A 17,228-nucleotide genomic window follows, 5' to 3' on the forward strand; every position below is an offset into this window, starting at 1 on the left:
GCCGCGGGCGCCCTGAGCGTCTGCAGCCCACCCACCCCGAGATCACGCCACCACAGCCCACCCCCGTGGAGATCAAGCCACCACCACCCGCACCAACTTACCTTGCCTTCTGGTTGGTGCTGGTGGCCGCGGCAATAAGCAAGGGCGGCACATGCTGCTTCCTGCTCAGAGTCCTGTCCTAATTGGAGGCAGGTAGCTGGGGGCGGGGCTTGCTGAGTGGGTGCACGGGCATTCCTTCCTCCCTCCCTCCCAGCAGAGAGCGAGAGAGTGCGCACAGGGGCAGGCGGGCAGAGAACCGATCCCTGCCTTTTCTCTCTCGCCGGGAGGGGGGGCTCAGCTGCCAGAGGGCGCAACCCCCCCAGCGCTTCCCACCTCTGCTCCCTCGTCAGCCACCATGGTGGCAGCAATCTCCGGGTTAGGGTGGCAGGGGCAGGGGGGTCCGGGGTGCAGTTTGGCGCCCCTGCCGGCGCCCTGTGCCCCACCCCCCGCACCTCACCCAGGGGAACGGCGATCCCTCACGACCCCCCCCGAATTGACCTCTGGTGATACTCCATATAATTTTCATAAAGATTGGGAAAAGCAATATATTATTTTTATAACTTTGTTAAAGGATCCTTGCTTTAGCTTTGTATTTTAGTTTTAGGCCCCCTAGTTTCTTTTCCCTGTAGTATATGTAGTAAAAGCAATTAAAAATTTACAAAAAAAGAAAAGAAAATCTTCAGATATGTGAGCAGCAAACGCAAGATAAAAGAGGCGATGGGCCCACTGTTGAGTGAAAATGGAGAAACTCTAACAGAGGACCGAGAGAAAGCAGAAAGGCTCAGTGCCTATTTTGCCTCAGTTTTTTTCCTAAATAAGAGAACAGGCTCATCTAGAGATGGTAGTAGACAATGCACAGCATCTCTCTGGGCTGCTGGTTGACATGGACAGAGAAGTAGTTGAGAAGCGCCTGGCTGCATGGAATGAGTACAAATCCCCCAGGCCAGATGATATGCACCCAAGAGTGTTCAAAGAACTTTCTTGAGAGCTTGTAGAGCTTTTGACCATCAGCTTCCAAACCTCTTGGAGAATGGGAGACGTGCCACAAGACTGGAGAAGGGCAGATGTTATCCCAGTTTTATTTATATTTATATTTATTTATTATGCGATTTATATCCCGCCCTCCCCTAAGGCTCGGTGCGGCTAACAATAAGGGCTCGAGGCCATGCTTAAAATCAATTAAAAACAAGATAAAACAGTACAATAATACAATAATACAGTAAAGTGCTGGTGCTCCAAATGTCCATGATTCCAAGATGGGTTCTGGCAAGATAGACCCAGAACAATGATGTAAGTTCCAAAGCGACACTGCCATCCAGTCTTCATCCCAGGGTCATCTAGCACCCTGATGGTATCCACACCTTTATGGTGGCGATGCGCTGGTGGTCTAGTGGCAGCGGCGGCTCCTTCTCAAAGGCCTGGCGGAAGAGCTCCGTCTTGCAGGCCCTGCGGAACTGTGCAAGGTCCCGCAGGGCCCGGATCTCCTCCGGGAGCTCATTCCATCAGGTAGGAGCCGCCACCGAAAAGGCCCTGGCCCTGGTTGCCACGAATTTGATGCCCCTGGGGCCCGGGGTAACCAAAAGATGAAGAGCCCCTGACCATAGTGCCCTTGGGGGAACATATGGGGAAAGGCGGTCCCTTAGGTATGCCGGACCCTGGCCATCTAGGGCTTTAAAGGTAAGAACCAGCACTTTGAGGCAAATCCGGTACACTATTGGCAACCAATGCAGCGCCTTCAGCACAGGCCGGATATAGTCCTGCCTAGACAGACCCATCAACAGCCTGGCTGCTGCATTCTGCACTAGCTGCAGTTTCTGGATTTGCGACAAAGGCAGCCCCATGTAGAGAGCGGTACAGTTGTCCATCCTCAAGGTGACCGTCATGTGGATCACTGTGGCCAGGTCATCGTGGTCGAGGAAGGGAACCAACTGCCGACCCAGCTGAAGATGATGAAAGGCCAACTTGGCAGTTAAGGAGAAATCCAGGAGCACACCCAAACTCCTAACCCTCAATGTTGGTACCAGAGGCGCCCCATTGAAGGTCGGGAGAGGGAGTCCCAACCCCGAACCGACCCGACCTAAGCCCAGGACCTCCGTCTTTGCCGGGTTTAGTTTCAATCGACTCAGTCTAAGCCAACCAGCCACGGCTTGCAGTGCCTGCTGAAGGTCATCTGGGTCGGAGTTCAACCGGTGTTAAACAACATTGGGAACAGCACTGCCCCCTGAGGCACCCCACACCCCACAGTTGTCTCCGGGACCGCTGATCCCCTATCGCCACCCTTTGTCCCCGACCTTGAAGAAAAGAGGCAAGCCATTGAAGGGCTAGCCCCTAAATCCCGCGTCAGGGAGGCGGTGGGCCAGCAACTGGTGGTCGACCATATCAAATGTGGCCGGCAGATCAAGGAACAACAGTGCCACCACACTGCCTCAATGCAGATGCCTTCGGAGGTTGTCAGTCAGGGAGACCAACGCCGTCTCCATCCCATAACCCGGGCAAAAGCCAGACTGGCAAGGATCTAGGACTGAAGCATCCCCCAGAAAACATCCTTTCAAAAAAGGGAGGAGGGATGACACAGGAGACTACAGGCCAGTCAGTCTGACCTCTGTCCCAGGGAAGATACTGGAGCAGATTTTAAAGGGATCAATCTGCAAGCATCTAAAGGACAACTTGGTGATCTGGAGAAGTCAGCACAGATTTGTCCCCAACAGGTCCTGCCAGACCAACCTCATTTCCTTCTTTGATCAAGTGACAAGCTTACTGGATTGAGGGAATGCTGTTGATGTTGTTTACCTGGATTTCAGTCAAGCTTTTGACAGGGTTCCCCATAATTTTCTGATGGGGAAGCTAGAGGACTGGACTCTAGGATAGTTAGGTGGATATTGAACTGGTTGGAGAACCGCACTCAAAGAGTAGTTGTCAATGGCATTTCATTGGAATGGAGGGAGGTGTCCAGTGGGGTGCCACAGGGTTCAGTTCTGGACCCGGTACTTTTTAATATTTTTATAAATGATCTGGATTAGAGTTTGGAGGGGCTTACTCATTAAATTTGCAGAAGACACCAAATTGGGAGGAGCAGTAAACACACCAGAAGATAGGGATAGAATTCAGTGAGATCTGAACACACTGGAAAAGTGGGTGGATGTGAACAAGATGCAATCTAACAAGGATAAGTGCCGAGTTCTACATCTGGGGAACAAAATGAGGAACATGCATACTGAATGGGGGATCCATTTTTGGGTAGCAGTGTGTGTGAACAAGATCCTGGGGTATGAGTGGACTGAAAGTTAAATATGAGCAGCCAGTGTGATGCAGCAACAAAAAAGGCTAATATTATCTTGAGGTGTATCAACAGAGGCATAACTTCCAAAGTGCAAGGTGCCATAGTCCTGCTGTACACTACATTGGTCAGGCCACACCTGGAGTAGTGTGTGCAGTTCTGGAGGCCTCACTTCAGAAAGGAATGGAGCAGGTGCAGAGGAGAGTGACGAGGATGATCGGGGTCCTGGACACCAAGCCCTATGAGGAAAGGCTTGAGGGACTTGGGAATATTTAGTCTGGAGAAGAGGAGGCTGAGAAGAGGAGACATGATTGCTCACTTTAAGTATTTGAAGGGCTGTTACTTAAAGGAGGGCAGAGAGCTGTTCCTGTTGGCAGCAGAGGATAGGACTCACGATAATGAATTTAAATTATTGGCGGAAAGGTACTGGCTGGATATTAGGAAAAACTTTTTTATGGTAAGAGTTGTTCAACAGTGGAATCAGCTAACTTCCCAGGTAGTGAGCTCCACCTCACTGGCAGTCTTTAAGCAGTGGCTTGACAAACACTTGCCAGGGATGCTCTAGGCTGATCCTGCATTGAGCTGGGGGTTGGACTAGATGGCCTGTTTGGCCCCTTCCAACTCTGTGATTCTGTGATTAAAGGGTTAAGACTTGGCAATATTAAAACTGCAGTTTAAATTGACTAGAGCAATTAACTATTCAAGATTCTATTTTATGTTCTGTTATGTGGATATATTTTACATCTTGGCACATCTAGGTTTTCAACATAAGAGCTTATTCAGTTTGAATATTGATCCAAAAAAGCCATGAGTGTGGGAGGGAGAACTATAAGTGCAGCAAGATCTTGCTTTGATACTGGCACTGCAGCCACTCCCAGTTCTGAAGAGGCTAGCTGTTCGTTGCTTTTGACAGTGAAGGTAGTTATGGTTTATCAAAACTCCAGTTGTGTGCACAGCTCTTCTCTGTTCCTCTTGTTCCCCCTCCCCCACATATTGTTTCTTTGTACAGAGTTAGACCATAATCCCAAGAGCCTATGTGCACACACAGGGTTGTGAACATTCCTCCTTGCTGGATCAGATGCTGATCTGGACACTATCGAGACCTCTAGGAGTGGAATTGGGGGGCAGAGGGGCTCCTGGAACATGTGCAAAAACTTATGCATGGCATTTAAATACAGTTTTGGTATTAATACAGCAAATGGATGTTCATTAATATTTCCTACTTGAAAACTCTGCAGTAAGTTATACAAGAAGCAGAATGTCCTTCACTTGGTTCCTCAGCCTCTGGTATTTAATATAAAAATAAAACCTAGGATATTGTGTTTTGAAGAAACATTAAAATACAAGGGGATCTCTTTTTCTGCCTGTAAAGTAGATGCTCTGTGCATATTCTGGTTTGTTTAGAACATTTCAAAATAGATTGACCAGTTTTCTTTGGCTGTAGGAGCCAGCACCAAAATTTAGGAGCCAGACATTTTCCAGCCTTCATGCTTTTGTATTTTAATGACATATTTTCTAATTATTGCTGTCTCAAAACCTAATCTTGGCCTCTTCAGTTTCCTGTAATTTTATTAAAGCGATAACAAATGTTTTGTAGTATATACAGAAACATGGGATAACCCTGGATGTTATCACCACAAGAGAAACTAACTGCTAACCATAGCCTAACTTCTCCCCAACGTCTCTGCATTCCATTAAGGGTTTAAAAAGCCCCATCTAATTGAATATTAGAGCCAGTATAGAAAGCAACTGACTGAGGTATGAATTCATCCACCATTACTGAATGCTGTAATGTTAAGTTTGCATGTAAGCAAACAATGACAAGAACTTCATGAACCTTTTTTAAAAAAATGTCTTATAACAAAACATTCTGATGCAAAATGATAAGTAGTCTTTGGGTTGGATCCAGTCAGCTACTTTGCTTAGTCTTGGCCAGTTCCTTTCCATATTACAGCCCTGTTCATGGCTTTTGTCCATGAAGGTCCCATGATCCCAAATGGATCCTTTTCTGTTGGTGTTCTTCCTTTTTCACCAGTGGAGAAAGTGGCTGGATCATCCTTTGTACTTCCACAGAGAACGGTAGAGGCACTACAATAAAACCATTGCTGAAAATACTGAAATTTGTAGGCATCAGTATTTTTTGTAATGATCTCAGAATGAAGCGCCTACAACATTGTTTCGGTTACTAGAACTTGAACAATTCTCACTGGCAATACTGTTGCCTGTTCAGATACCACTTGTCACTTTCATAGACTCCCCCGGAGCTTGGGAACTTACCTTAAATTTAATGTCTCGGCTCAAGGTAGTTTTAAACCTTAAACCTATCCATTGTATTTGTGAAACTTGTTCATCGCTGAGTAAATCTATAGTTTTAATTATACTACTTGCTCAGTAGTACAGAATAATATACTTGAGAGTTCCAATCATCTCCTAATCAAATAATGCCATTAGAACAAGTGGTATATAGTGACTAACATGGTATAATTCCATGGGAAACTAGGTCATAAGTAGCTGAATATGTGAGGTCCTTGCTCTTGAGGAAGCAATTGTTTAAAAACATCAATTCAAAATTATATCTTTGGGCTGGTTCAGGGAACCCAATTGCTACAGAGTTATGTTATTTGGAAAATCTAAAATCTTGTAAAGGTTGTACATAATAAGGACGGACATCTGAAACTGTCACTAACTTGATATCAAACAATAAGTTTGATTCTTGTAGATTTCAGGTGGCTCCCTAACATAAGCAGAATATTTATCCTGGATCCCACCCAATCTTTCCAGTGTCATATGCGCAAGTGCTCTGTCTTTGCTTAGCAGTAGTTACTTAATGCAACTGAATTATGCCTCTGCCATAGCTAAATAAAGTCTTATCAGAATATTTTTCATCCATCACAGAGCTTTTTTGAAGCAGGCTATTTAAAGCTGTGCACCTGGAAGTTATGGAAACACGTTTATATTTGTGGTGCTATCTTCAGCCCTCTTTCTGCTCGTCTTGTGATATGAGATGAAGTCCAACTGCTCATAAAAGAAATCCCTTCTTGCCCTGACCTGGATAGGCCAGGCAAGCCTGATCTTGTCAGATCTTGGAAGCTAAGCAGGGCCAACCCTGGCAAGTATTTGGATGGGAGACCTCAAAAAAATAGCCTGCCTCTGCTTCCCGGCCCTGGTATCAGGCCACTTCTCTGAACGTCCTCTGTGCCCAGTAGGAGTTGCCAGAGGTCATCTTGACTTCCAGACATGAGCATACGCATGCATGCACACATACACAAAATGCAAAAATACTAAAAAAGAGAAATCCCCTCTCTCCTCTGCTTCTGCACATCCAGTATGTTCAAACAGAGAAACCAAACTTTTGCAGTGGAAGTTTCTTCATTTCATTTAGTTAATATTTATGCTGACTTTCTGGCTCTTGGGCACCCAAGACACCTAGATGATCAATGAAAACATAAAAGTACAATAAGTTTTAAGACTGAAATAGCACACACGAGTACTGCTGCTAAAAGGTAAAACAGCTGCTTCAGCACACTTCAATCAAAGGGACTCCAGAATTATTATTTTTTTAAAAAAAACTTTCACCTATAACCATGGTGCCAGTCTCACTGCCTAGGAGAGGGAGTTATGTGGCTTAGAAGTGCTTAAAATTCTGTCCAAGTAAAAAGAAGAAAGAATATACTTGGAAGGGAACTGTCAAGCAAAGTAATTTTTATACAGTAGAGTGTTTGAAGTGCTTTATAGACCATTACTATCTTGTAATCTTCACAACAACCCTGTTGTATGGGGATGAGGGAGGTTTTATAATTAGGGAGGGAAAAGGTTTTCCTGAAGCCACCTAACAAGTTCCTTATAGAAACAATATTTGTATGGGGAGTTCCTGATTTGCTACTCAGCTTCTATATCACACTAGTGGAGAAGACAGGCTATGACTCAACAGCTGACAAACTATTAGTTTCTTGTAATCTCCATGTTGCCGTGAAGCTTTCTGCATGACTTGAGGCCCTTCATGTTCTTTCATCAACAGGGTTGTTGTGAAAATAAAATGGAGGAGAGGAGAGCTGTGTACCCTGCCATAAACTCCTTGGAGGAACGAGGTCCCATGGACAAGGTTAGTTTCTGGGTTGGGGTGGAGGTAGAAAGGGCTGTTTTTCTGCTAGAGTGGGGAACAGTGTTCCCCCTAAGCTGAGTTGGTTTGAGCTACCTCATAGTTTTTTAGCCTCCAGCTCACAGATTTTTGTCTTAGCTCAGGAAGGGTGGCTCCAGAGCAAACTAATTTATGCAGTAGCCAAATTGCTCGCTCACGACTTCAATGTCAATAGCTCACAAAGTAGAATTCTTGCTCACAAGTCTCCACAGCTTAGAGGGAGCACTGGTGGGGAAGTCTCTTTATTATAATATTTTAATTTATAGTCCACCTTTCTTACTTGGTCCTCTGCTGCTGTGGGGAGGGGCCATGGCTAGGTGGTAGAGCATCTGCTTTGCATGCAGAAGGTCCCAAATTCAATCCCTGGCATCTCCAGTTGAAAGGGTCAAGCAGGAGGTGATGTGAAAGAGCTCAGACTGAGATCCTGGAGAGGTAACCGTCAGTCTGACTAGACAGTATTGACCTTGATGGACAAAGGGGCTGCTTCTGTGTAAGGGCAGCTTCATGTGTTCAGTTATTCTCCCTCTGTTTAAACCCTTGGGATATATGTAGTGCCACTTCTGTAATATAGTTAGTGATGATACTGGTTTCTCATGCAGACAATTCACAAAATTATGTGTTACTCAATGTCTTTTTCTCCTGTATTAGTATGTAGTATAGATTGGATTTGTGATTCTTTACTGACAGAAATGTTATTGCTTTAATACCTAATAATGGTAGAAATTACAGGTATTGTAATCTCCAGCCATATGGGGAAGAAACTTCAATCTACTCGCTACAAAAAAATTTTAAATGCATGGAATATCTGTTGAAAGAACAGTTACTCTATGTGTATGAGCTCAGAGTGTTTTACATGTAGACGCTAAAGTGAAGTAGTGAATTTGAGACAACTGAGCTTCCTGTCCTCCCCTTCCACATGATTTATAATTTTCATAATTCAAGCAGTTAGCATTACCCCTTCCAGTGAGGTTCCTGGTCATAAAGCATACTTCCCAAAGTTAAAGATTTCCGGGAGGGATAAAACCACTGCTGACATCACTCAGGCAAATGTTTGAATTATTAATTCTTGTCTGCCTAAAAGTGCTAGCTGCTTATTGATCCCACTGTGATAATTTTAAAATCGGAAAGCCTATTGCAAGCCCTGTTTTCACGTTGTAAGAAATGCATGTGAGTTAACTTGAACTACGAAGAATTCTTCTTTGCCTCCTTGAACTCTATGAACTTTTGTTCAAAGAAGTACTTATTTAGAGCATTTCTCTGCTGCCTCTCCAAGCAGCCTGCCTGAGGCACCCAGGGCTCCCAGTAGTCTTCCATCCAGATTTCTGATGGTGCAATTCCAGGTGTTTCAGACTAATTGTTTGTGAACAGTACTGGCTGTTTGGGGCCTGTTCAACATTTTGGTTAAATGTGCTGACTGTGTGGTTTGCAAGAATCCATGCTTCCCCCATTGTTTCTTTTTGGAAAAACCCTGTCAAATGCTATCAAGTGTCAATTTGTGCATTATGAAATGCTTCTATCACTGGGCTCTTTTTTCAAGTGTCTTTTTGTCTCACGACTATAGTGTATATTCTGACTGCATTTAATTAATTCAATTTCTTGAGGAATATCCAAAATTCAGAGCAAGTTGGGGTTTTGTTTCTTCTTTAGAAAAGCTTAAATTTGGAAAAATGAGATGGTGGGGAGTGGGCAAAAAGAACTTGGTATCAAATCCATAATGCTGGCTGTGGCAAATTTTTTGAGGTGCAATGGCTTCAGGGTGGAATTAGAGGGTAGTATTAGTGTGTTTTATGTTGTCCATTGGATCATTGAATTATTTGAAATTAAGAAAGCATGCATCTGGTATCAAATTCACTAAATATTATCATATTATCTGTTAATAGCTTTTCAGGTAGGGATTAGGTATGGGAGGGTCTAGAAATATTTGGAGGGAAAATAGTGTGAGCACTTCTTTCAGTTTTTCCAATGTGGAAAATTAGGCAAGCATTGAACAAAGAACCTCTTTTGATATGGGTAAAATGCTTTAAGAGACAAGGTTTTATTCCAAATGTATAATGTGAAAAAGTCCGAGAACTCTGTTCAATTTTTCAAATGGAAAAATTGAGAAATTTGGAGGAGCATTGAAAAATAATGCTCTAAATTTTTTTCCCTGTTGGAATGAGTGAAATTTTTTTAAACGCAAGGTTTAACTCAGAATATGTAGTATGAACATTTTTATACAAAACATGTCTACAGCATTAGATAATGGTAATTCCTGTGTTCTGTAGATATACACAGAATATTTTCAGGAATGTTTATTGCTTAAATATGAATACTTTGACAACAATTAATATGCTATAATGTGTTTAATAATGATATTATTAAACAATGCAGTGTTTTTGGTAGAACAAAAAATCCATTAGCGCCTTAGTCCAGTAGTGTTTTCCGTGTCACGTTTATACCTGGATATCAAAATATGCTGGTAGTCTTCCTTATTGTGCGCCTGCATGACAGTGTTTCTGTCCAAATTACTTCTTGGTTACTGTTTTCACAACCAGAGTCATAAACAGTAGACCCTCACCCCACAAAATGAAAGCCTAAAAATTACTACAGAAGTTATCATGTAACTTAACAACAGCTACCCGAAATTTTGCACACATAAAGTGGTTTGTTTATCTTGATCTCTGAATAGCCAAGATGATTTAGCTTCTGAAGAAAGATAGTCCTGATTAACTAATGGAGAGATCAATTTAGCTCTTTGATCTGAAAATTCGGGGCAGTAAAAAAGAATATAATCCACAGAATCAATTCTGTTGTTGTCACAATTGCAGAGTCTGTCTGAATATGGAGTTTCATTGACTCTTCCTAACATCACCTCTGAAGGTAGGGCATTCAGGCACGCAAGCATGATGCCCTTCTATACTGTGGCGGTATACTCCTTCTATACTGTTAGCTCAGGTAGATAGTTTGGTATTTTCATTGGAGGAAGTTTCTGTCCAAATTAGGGCTGCCAAGTGGGGGCGTGTGGTGGGTAAACCCCCGCTTTGGAGGCCTGATTTCCGCCACCGTGGAATTGGGCCCCAGGGGGAACTCCGCCCCCCGAAGCACAGCGTAGCTGCGTCACCAGAGGTGACGCAACCATGTTGCGCACGTTGGGGGCGTGGCCCCAATCGTCAGAGGGAAAACTCTATGGTTTGCCCTCCGACGATTGTGGCCACGCCCTCAACGTGAGCGACGTATGGCGCTTCGCCGGAGAGCTCCCGGAGCCCACCGAGGCTCCCCCTCCGCCAAGGTTAGTAGACTTGGCAACCCTAGTCCAAATACACTTTTCTTTACTGCTGAATTCATGTTTTCTACCTCTCACATGGCAAAAATTAAGATACATGGGCTAAACTAACAAAGAAAGCAGCAGTTTGCAGCATGCATATTGGGTATCTACAAAATTTTTTTACAGAAAACTAAAACGTTTATACTTTTACATTCCATAAATATGCCAAATAGTGCAATTTTATATGCTAAGTATAAATGATGTGTTTTATGTTGTTAAATCAGTAAAATAAGTTTAGGTTTGGTAGGAAAGTGTTGCATATATTTCAATTTCCTACCAAATGTCCCATTTTCTTTTAAAGAAGGGGTGGAGGTTCTGTGGCTTCAAAGACAGGTCCAATATGAGAAATCTTCAGAGGAAATGAGGGCTAGTCCCACCACTAAAAGTAGCAACTCTTGAGAAGAGATATCTTTAGAAACCAGAAAGTAAAAGAGACTCTTTCAGCTTTGAAGCTTAGTCTGTTAAAGACAGGTGTCCAAAATGAGAAATCTTCAGAGGAAATGAGGGCTAGTCCCAACACTAAATGTAGCAATTCTTGAGAAGAGATATCTTTAGAAAGCATAAGTATAATACAAGGAAAATTCGAACACAATATAAGTTGATTTGCTTCTGATGAAGTTATGATATGAAACCAAGCAAAAGCCGGCTGCTTTGTAATGATATTTTCACTGTAAGATACTTTGATTGTTATAAAAGTTCCACAGTTCTTTGGCTGTCAGCAGTAACAATTGTACTGTTTGTACTATCACTGAGATTAGTGTAATGATTGTATATCACTGAGATATTGTATAGTTTTGGCTTATATGCCTTGCTGATGTTTTGTATACTTTGAAATAATTTTCAAGTATAAAAGTGACTGTATTTGCGTACATATCTAAGTACTTGAGTGGATCCATCACATTGTTTTTGCCCCAGTTTTGCTACTTCTTTAAGTCCTTATACTGGGAGGTCTGTTTTTTTTGGTTTGGCTTCAAAATATCTGCCAGGGGAATAAAGCTGCCTTTTCCTGCCAGTGGTTGGCTGATCCTCCGCTGGTGTGGACCCTCCTGGGATTGAGAGCAAAGGTACCATGATGAGTTTCTCCTCCAGGATTCCTTGTGAAACCATTCCAGCCCAACGTAATGACTGGAATTTGGCTGTTCTATGTCTGGGTTTATAGGTTTAGGTATCCCTTACTGAGATAAGTTAGTCCTGATTCTTAGAAGGCCTGACATGTAAATGAGTAGCTGAGAATGATGTGTGCCAGCTGAGCTCCTTGAAGAAAGGACAGAGTGTATAGATAATTGTTTAATATATTGTTTAGATGTCCTGTAGAGTGATGTTCTGATATATTAAGGTATGCAGTCACTGTTCTTAATTTTACTCTCTGCAGCAAGAGTGACATTCTTATTTCTTCATTCAGGTTCATGAACCTTCCTGTGGTATGGCTGGTAATGGGTCAAGATCAGAGTCTGTCAGTGGACTAACTATGAAATCACAACTTCAGGTCACTGGTAAGTGTCTAGAATAGTATAATGTAAGGCCCACAGAACAACTAAATATTTTTGGCCCATGGAGGAATTGCACGTATGTGTGTGTGTGTGTATGTATGTATTTCGGATACTAGAAATATTTCTTCAGAATATTTCTTCAGAAATAGAAGACTATTTACCTATAGCACCTTGAGATTCTTTGGGATATTAAGATATTCCCCCGACACACACAAATATCTACTACTTAATTTAATGTAATGCAGCCTAGCAGTTCGAAAGCAGGAAATTGCAAGTAGATAAAGAGGTACTGCTTCGGTGGGAAGGTAACAGCATTCTGTGCACCTCAGCATTTAGTCATGCTTGCCACATGACCACGGAAACCTCTTTGGACAGCACTGGCTCATCAGCTTGGAATGGAGATGAGCACCGCCCCCTAGAGTCGGATTCAACTAGTTCTCGAGAATGGGGAAACTGCTCAGTACAAAAATTAGATACAATTTTATTATACTTTTTATTTTGGGTACTAATTTTAGTAATATTAGACTTAATAGTGGCATTCTCATTGATAGCTTTATATTAAGTTGCAGGCATTTATCAAATGCTGTGTTGAGACTTTATGGTTGATACTGGGGTGGTCTGGAGTGTAGATTGCTAAGAGAAGGTCATTTATGGTGATATAACAGACAATGGATTGGCAAATCAGAAACATGCCACAACCAACTCATATACTCCCTTCTTCTTTTATTTGAATTCCCTCTTCAGTTTCATGTTATAACTATAGTTTGCTTTGAAATCTTCATTGGGTGAATTGTTAGCATTCACCAGGATGGCTGCTAAACCATTGTAAGCGCATTAAATCATGGTTTCAAATCAATGTTTTGAGGAAATTTCTGGCTAGCTTGCCTGACTTGGAAGCCATGGCAAAATGTGGTTAGGAAAAACCAGGAAATGGAGGGGGGAATCTACGCATGAGGACCATGTGAATCCTGGTCTGTGTTGGAAGGAATGATACAGCTTTGGATAGCTCTCAAACAACGTGAAAGTATATTGTTGGGAAAAGTATTGTTTCTTCCAGGCAAGGGCATAAAGTTGAAAACATAGCAGTGCATACTTGAAAGGAAATATTTGACAAAGAAGCTTACTGAAATTCTCAAGATCATTTTTTTTGTAATGTCTGCCACTGAAGGAGAAATGAGTTGCCAAAGATCAGCATTATTTAGTATTTTATATGTTTATAAAAATGTACTTGTTATAAAATGTAGCATTTCTGTTTGTAGCTTACTGATCTTACATTCAAGATCAAAACATATCAGAGAAGAACAGGAAACAGCAAAGTGATTTAACCCTTAATGTATTTCTTGAGTGTTCTTTCAGGATACATCTTCTACAAACCACTGATTAGTGTTCATACGTCTGCATTGGTTAACAAACATTTTTGCTTTCTAGTTGAAAGCTTTAACAGTGAGTTTTAAAAAAGCAATCCATAGCAGTTTTCCTTTACCTGTCAAGTATGACTTTGAGAGCAGGAAAAATAACCAGAGATTTACACAATTTGTTGTTTCTTTATGTACCTCGGTACCTCCCCTCCCTACAACACTAACAAAAGAGTGCTTCATTTAACACTTGAGCAATTAGAGCTGTCAGCCGTGCCACAAAATAACTGCTCTTTGTGGACTGGATATAGTTGTTATAACTTTTGTTTTACTATGTGGAAGATCATGTTACCTGGCACCTAGTATTTTTGGCCACTGTGTGACAGAGTGTCGGACTGGATGGGCCATTGGCCTGATCCAACATTGGCTTCTCTTATGTTCTTATCATGTTAGCAATTAAAGCAAAGACTGGGATCTGGTGTAGTTTGATCAGGGAGGCATAATGAGAGGAAGAATTTATAACTTCATTTTTGAAGCTGTCTGCCGGTGTTATAAGCTGGGGGGGATAGCAAATATAAAGTAAAGTGTAAATACACTTGTGTATATCTTAGAGACCTGAAGGGACTTTTAGTTTGGCCTATATTTAAAACATTAATTAGCCACCTTTCTACCTGCATTTAAAAGGTCAAGCTGTTTGCAGGCATGAGTAAGTAATAAGGGGTTCTAAAAGATGAAAAAATAAAATCATATAAGTAGAATAAGTAGAAATGTTTAAAATAGTGAATGGAATCCCATTTTTTCAAAGCCTGCTGCCTTGCTTCAAAAGAAATTGTTCCATTAGGCACTGGCATGTTTTAATAGTTAATAAATAAATTGGAGCCTACTTCCTATCATCCATTTTAGACTTTAGCCTTACTGTGATGTACATGACTGTTGGTCTAGAACAAAGGTCCCTAGAGATGGCTCACTAGGTTGAGATAAAACTGGAAGAAAATAAAATGGGATGGCTAACCTAAGCCTGGATGATTCAGAAGCCGGAATTAAGATTTCTGGGGAAAACATCAACAACCTCATATATGCAGACGATACCACTCTAATGGTAGAAAGTGAAGAGGATCTAAAGAGCCTCTTGCTAAGGGTAAAAGAGGAGAATGCAAAGATTGGCTTGAAACTCAACATCAAAAAAAACTAAGATCATGGCATCCGGCCCCATCAATCCTTGGCGAATAGAAGAAGTCGTGGAAGCAGTGACAGACTTCATGTTCCTGGGATCCAAGATCACTGCAGACGGTGACTGCAGCCATGAAATTAAAAGACGCCTGCTCCTTGGGAGGAAAGCGATGGCAAACCTTGACAGCATAATAAAAAGTAGAGACATCACCCTGCCAAGAAAAGTCCGTATGGTCAAAGCAATGGCCGAGCGCTGAAGAATAGATTCTTTTGAATTATGGTGCTGGAGAAGACTCTTGAGAGTCTCCTGGACTGCAAGGAGATCAAATCAGTCAATCCTAAAAGAAATCAGCCCTGACTGTCCTGGAAGGCCAGATGCTGAAGCTCAAATACTTTGGCCACCAAATGAGAAGGGAGCACTCACTGGAACAGACCCTGATGCTGGGAAAGATTGAAGGTCAAAGAAGAAGGCGATGGCAAAGGGTGAGATGGTTAGACAGTGTTATCGAGGCAACAAACATGAAATTAAGGAAACTCTGGAGCATGACGGAAGACAGGAGGGCCTGGCGTGATGTGGTCCATGGGATCGCGAAGAGTCGGACTTGACTGTGCGACTGAACAACAAAGCTAAGCAAATGCTTTCACTCATTGTACATACAGAAGGTGGCAGGCAGATCTAATGAAAAACTGATGAAGTGTCCTGTGTCATATTGAGCAGGAGGAGCTACTATGACTAACCCAATTGGCTAAAGAAAGGGATGCGGATGAAACAGTGAAGGATGACAATCCCTCTAACTGCATTCAGTATACCATTTCCACTATATGTGAAGAGACATACACATAGGGTTCCAAAAGCATAAGCTTGCCTTTGGCCTACTTGGTTGCCTGCACTTTCCTGCCTTTCTGGGTTTGATGCTATGCACATGATCAGGAATGTCTTCATCTGGGAAACCCTCCCCCCCCCCCAAGTCTAGTAGTACTTAACTGTTTTATTATAAAATGTTGTTTTCCTGATTTTTGTGTCTCCACTGCATGAAGTGTATGTGTGAAGACATGGTTCATGTGTCTGATTAATTGGAGTCTAGTCTGTAAAAGCTTATGCCATAGTAAATCTCCAGACATCATAAGCAAAATGTAATTTGTTCATGATCTGAAAACCTGAGAGTTGTACACTAGCTCTCTCCTCCACCCTCCCTTCTCATGCAGAGCCAGAAATGAAGAATTCCTGGTCAAGTTAACATTTGTTGTGATATCTGAAGTTGGGCACCTTAAAAATGCGGATGTCCCTTCCTGTTCCTGGGTAACTGATATTTTAAAGCAGGGTTAAACTGCTTTGGAACTCCTGGGTACTCTGAATAAGGCACCCAAATTAAGACATCACATCACATTGGAGTTAGAGCTAATGCTTTAAGTCAGGAAGTCTTCAGTTGAAGAGTATCATGAACATGATATCTGAGTACAGCCTTAGTTTTTAAGGTGCTGCTGGCTTTTCTATGTGTGCTGTAATTAACTAATGTGATTGAACACTTGGGTTGAATCCTAGATTTTTCCCACTTCCCATTTTCCTGTTGCAGATTTCTAATTCTAATTCTGCTGGGGGGTGGAGTGCAGTATCCTTGGGAATGTCATAAGATGTGACATGTCAGGGCCACAGTGTAAAGAGGCAACTATAGAAAGAGTGGGTTCTCCACCACCTTTGCCTGAGCAGAAGATGTTTCTGGTGTGTGAATGGGGAGATTTGCTGTCTCCATTGGGCCCACCAACAAGTGGCAGGGCATATTACCAACCATTTCTTGGCCTTTTCCACACATGTGCAGATTAATGGGGGCATTAGAGGAGAGTTGAGCTTAGCCAATAGACTTGCAGTACTTTATACCCCAGTTGAGTGGTGAAGTGGTAAAACTGTGATAGTTTGAAAAGAGAAATTAAAAGATATGGATTGCTTCTCTTGTGGAATCAGGTGTATTTCCCTTGTACCATAAACTGTAAGCAGGGGCCCACACTTCATGATTCTAAATCAGGCATGGGTGGTAGAACTTCATTTTCTCCAACACTTTTGTAACTTAAGTGAGAGACTCAGCACTTCCTTTGGCACTACCTTGTGCTTGTGTAGCTATATTAGTAACACAGACATACAATGGCTGCGGTCACACGGAACAGAAGCCACACAAGTGAGACGGAAAACAGGCGGAGTTTCCAGGCGCGATCTCACCAGCACATCTGGGAAGCGTAGCACTCCCGTGGCTCAACCGAGGCTTCCAGCCGAAACTGCATGGCAAAAAACTAGTACCTCGGAGGTACTAGTTTCCGGAAACTGCGGGGCAAGGGCGGGCGTCTGATCGCGTTTCCGGTGGCATCCGGTGCCCGCCCATGTCCCCTTGCAAATAAGGTGTGTTTTTTTTGTCCAAGTCTCTGTGGATGCACACGCGCACCCAACGGAGCATGCGCATTTGTC

At 42.5% G+C, this 17,228-nt stretch overlaps 1 protein-coding gene across 1 annotated transcript in view; it reads left to right on the forward strand.

Moving 5' to 3' along the window:
- Window positions 1–7,370: 7,370 nt before the first annotated feature.
- Window positions 7,371–17,228, forward strand: part of ITCH (itchy E3 ubiquitin protein ligase) — a 72,048-nt gene continuing 62,190 nt past the window's right edge. Inside the window, exons 1-2 of the mRNA XM_015413384.1 lie at window positions 7,371–7,418; window positions 12,161–12,251. Coding sequence (XP_015268870.1) covers window positions 7,410–7,418; window positions 12,161–12,251 — 100 coding nt within the window. The 5' untranslated portion in view covers window positions 7,371–7,409. The remainder of the gene's footprint in view (window positions 7,419–12,160; window positions 12,252–17,228) is intronic.

This window comes from Gekko japonicus, unplaced genomic scaffold (assembly GCF_001447785.1).
Source record: "Gekko japonicus isolate JY-2015 unplaced genomic scaffold, Gekko_japonicus_V1.1 scaffold79, whole genome shotgun sequence".
Lineage (NCBI taxonomy): Eukaryota > Metazoa > Chordata > Lepidosauria > Squamata > Gekkonidae > Gekko > Gekko japonicus.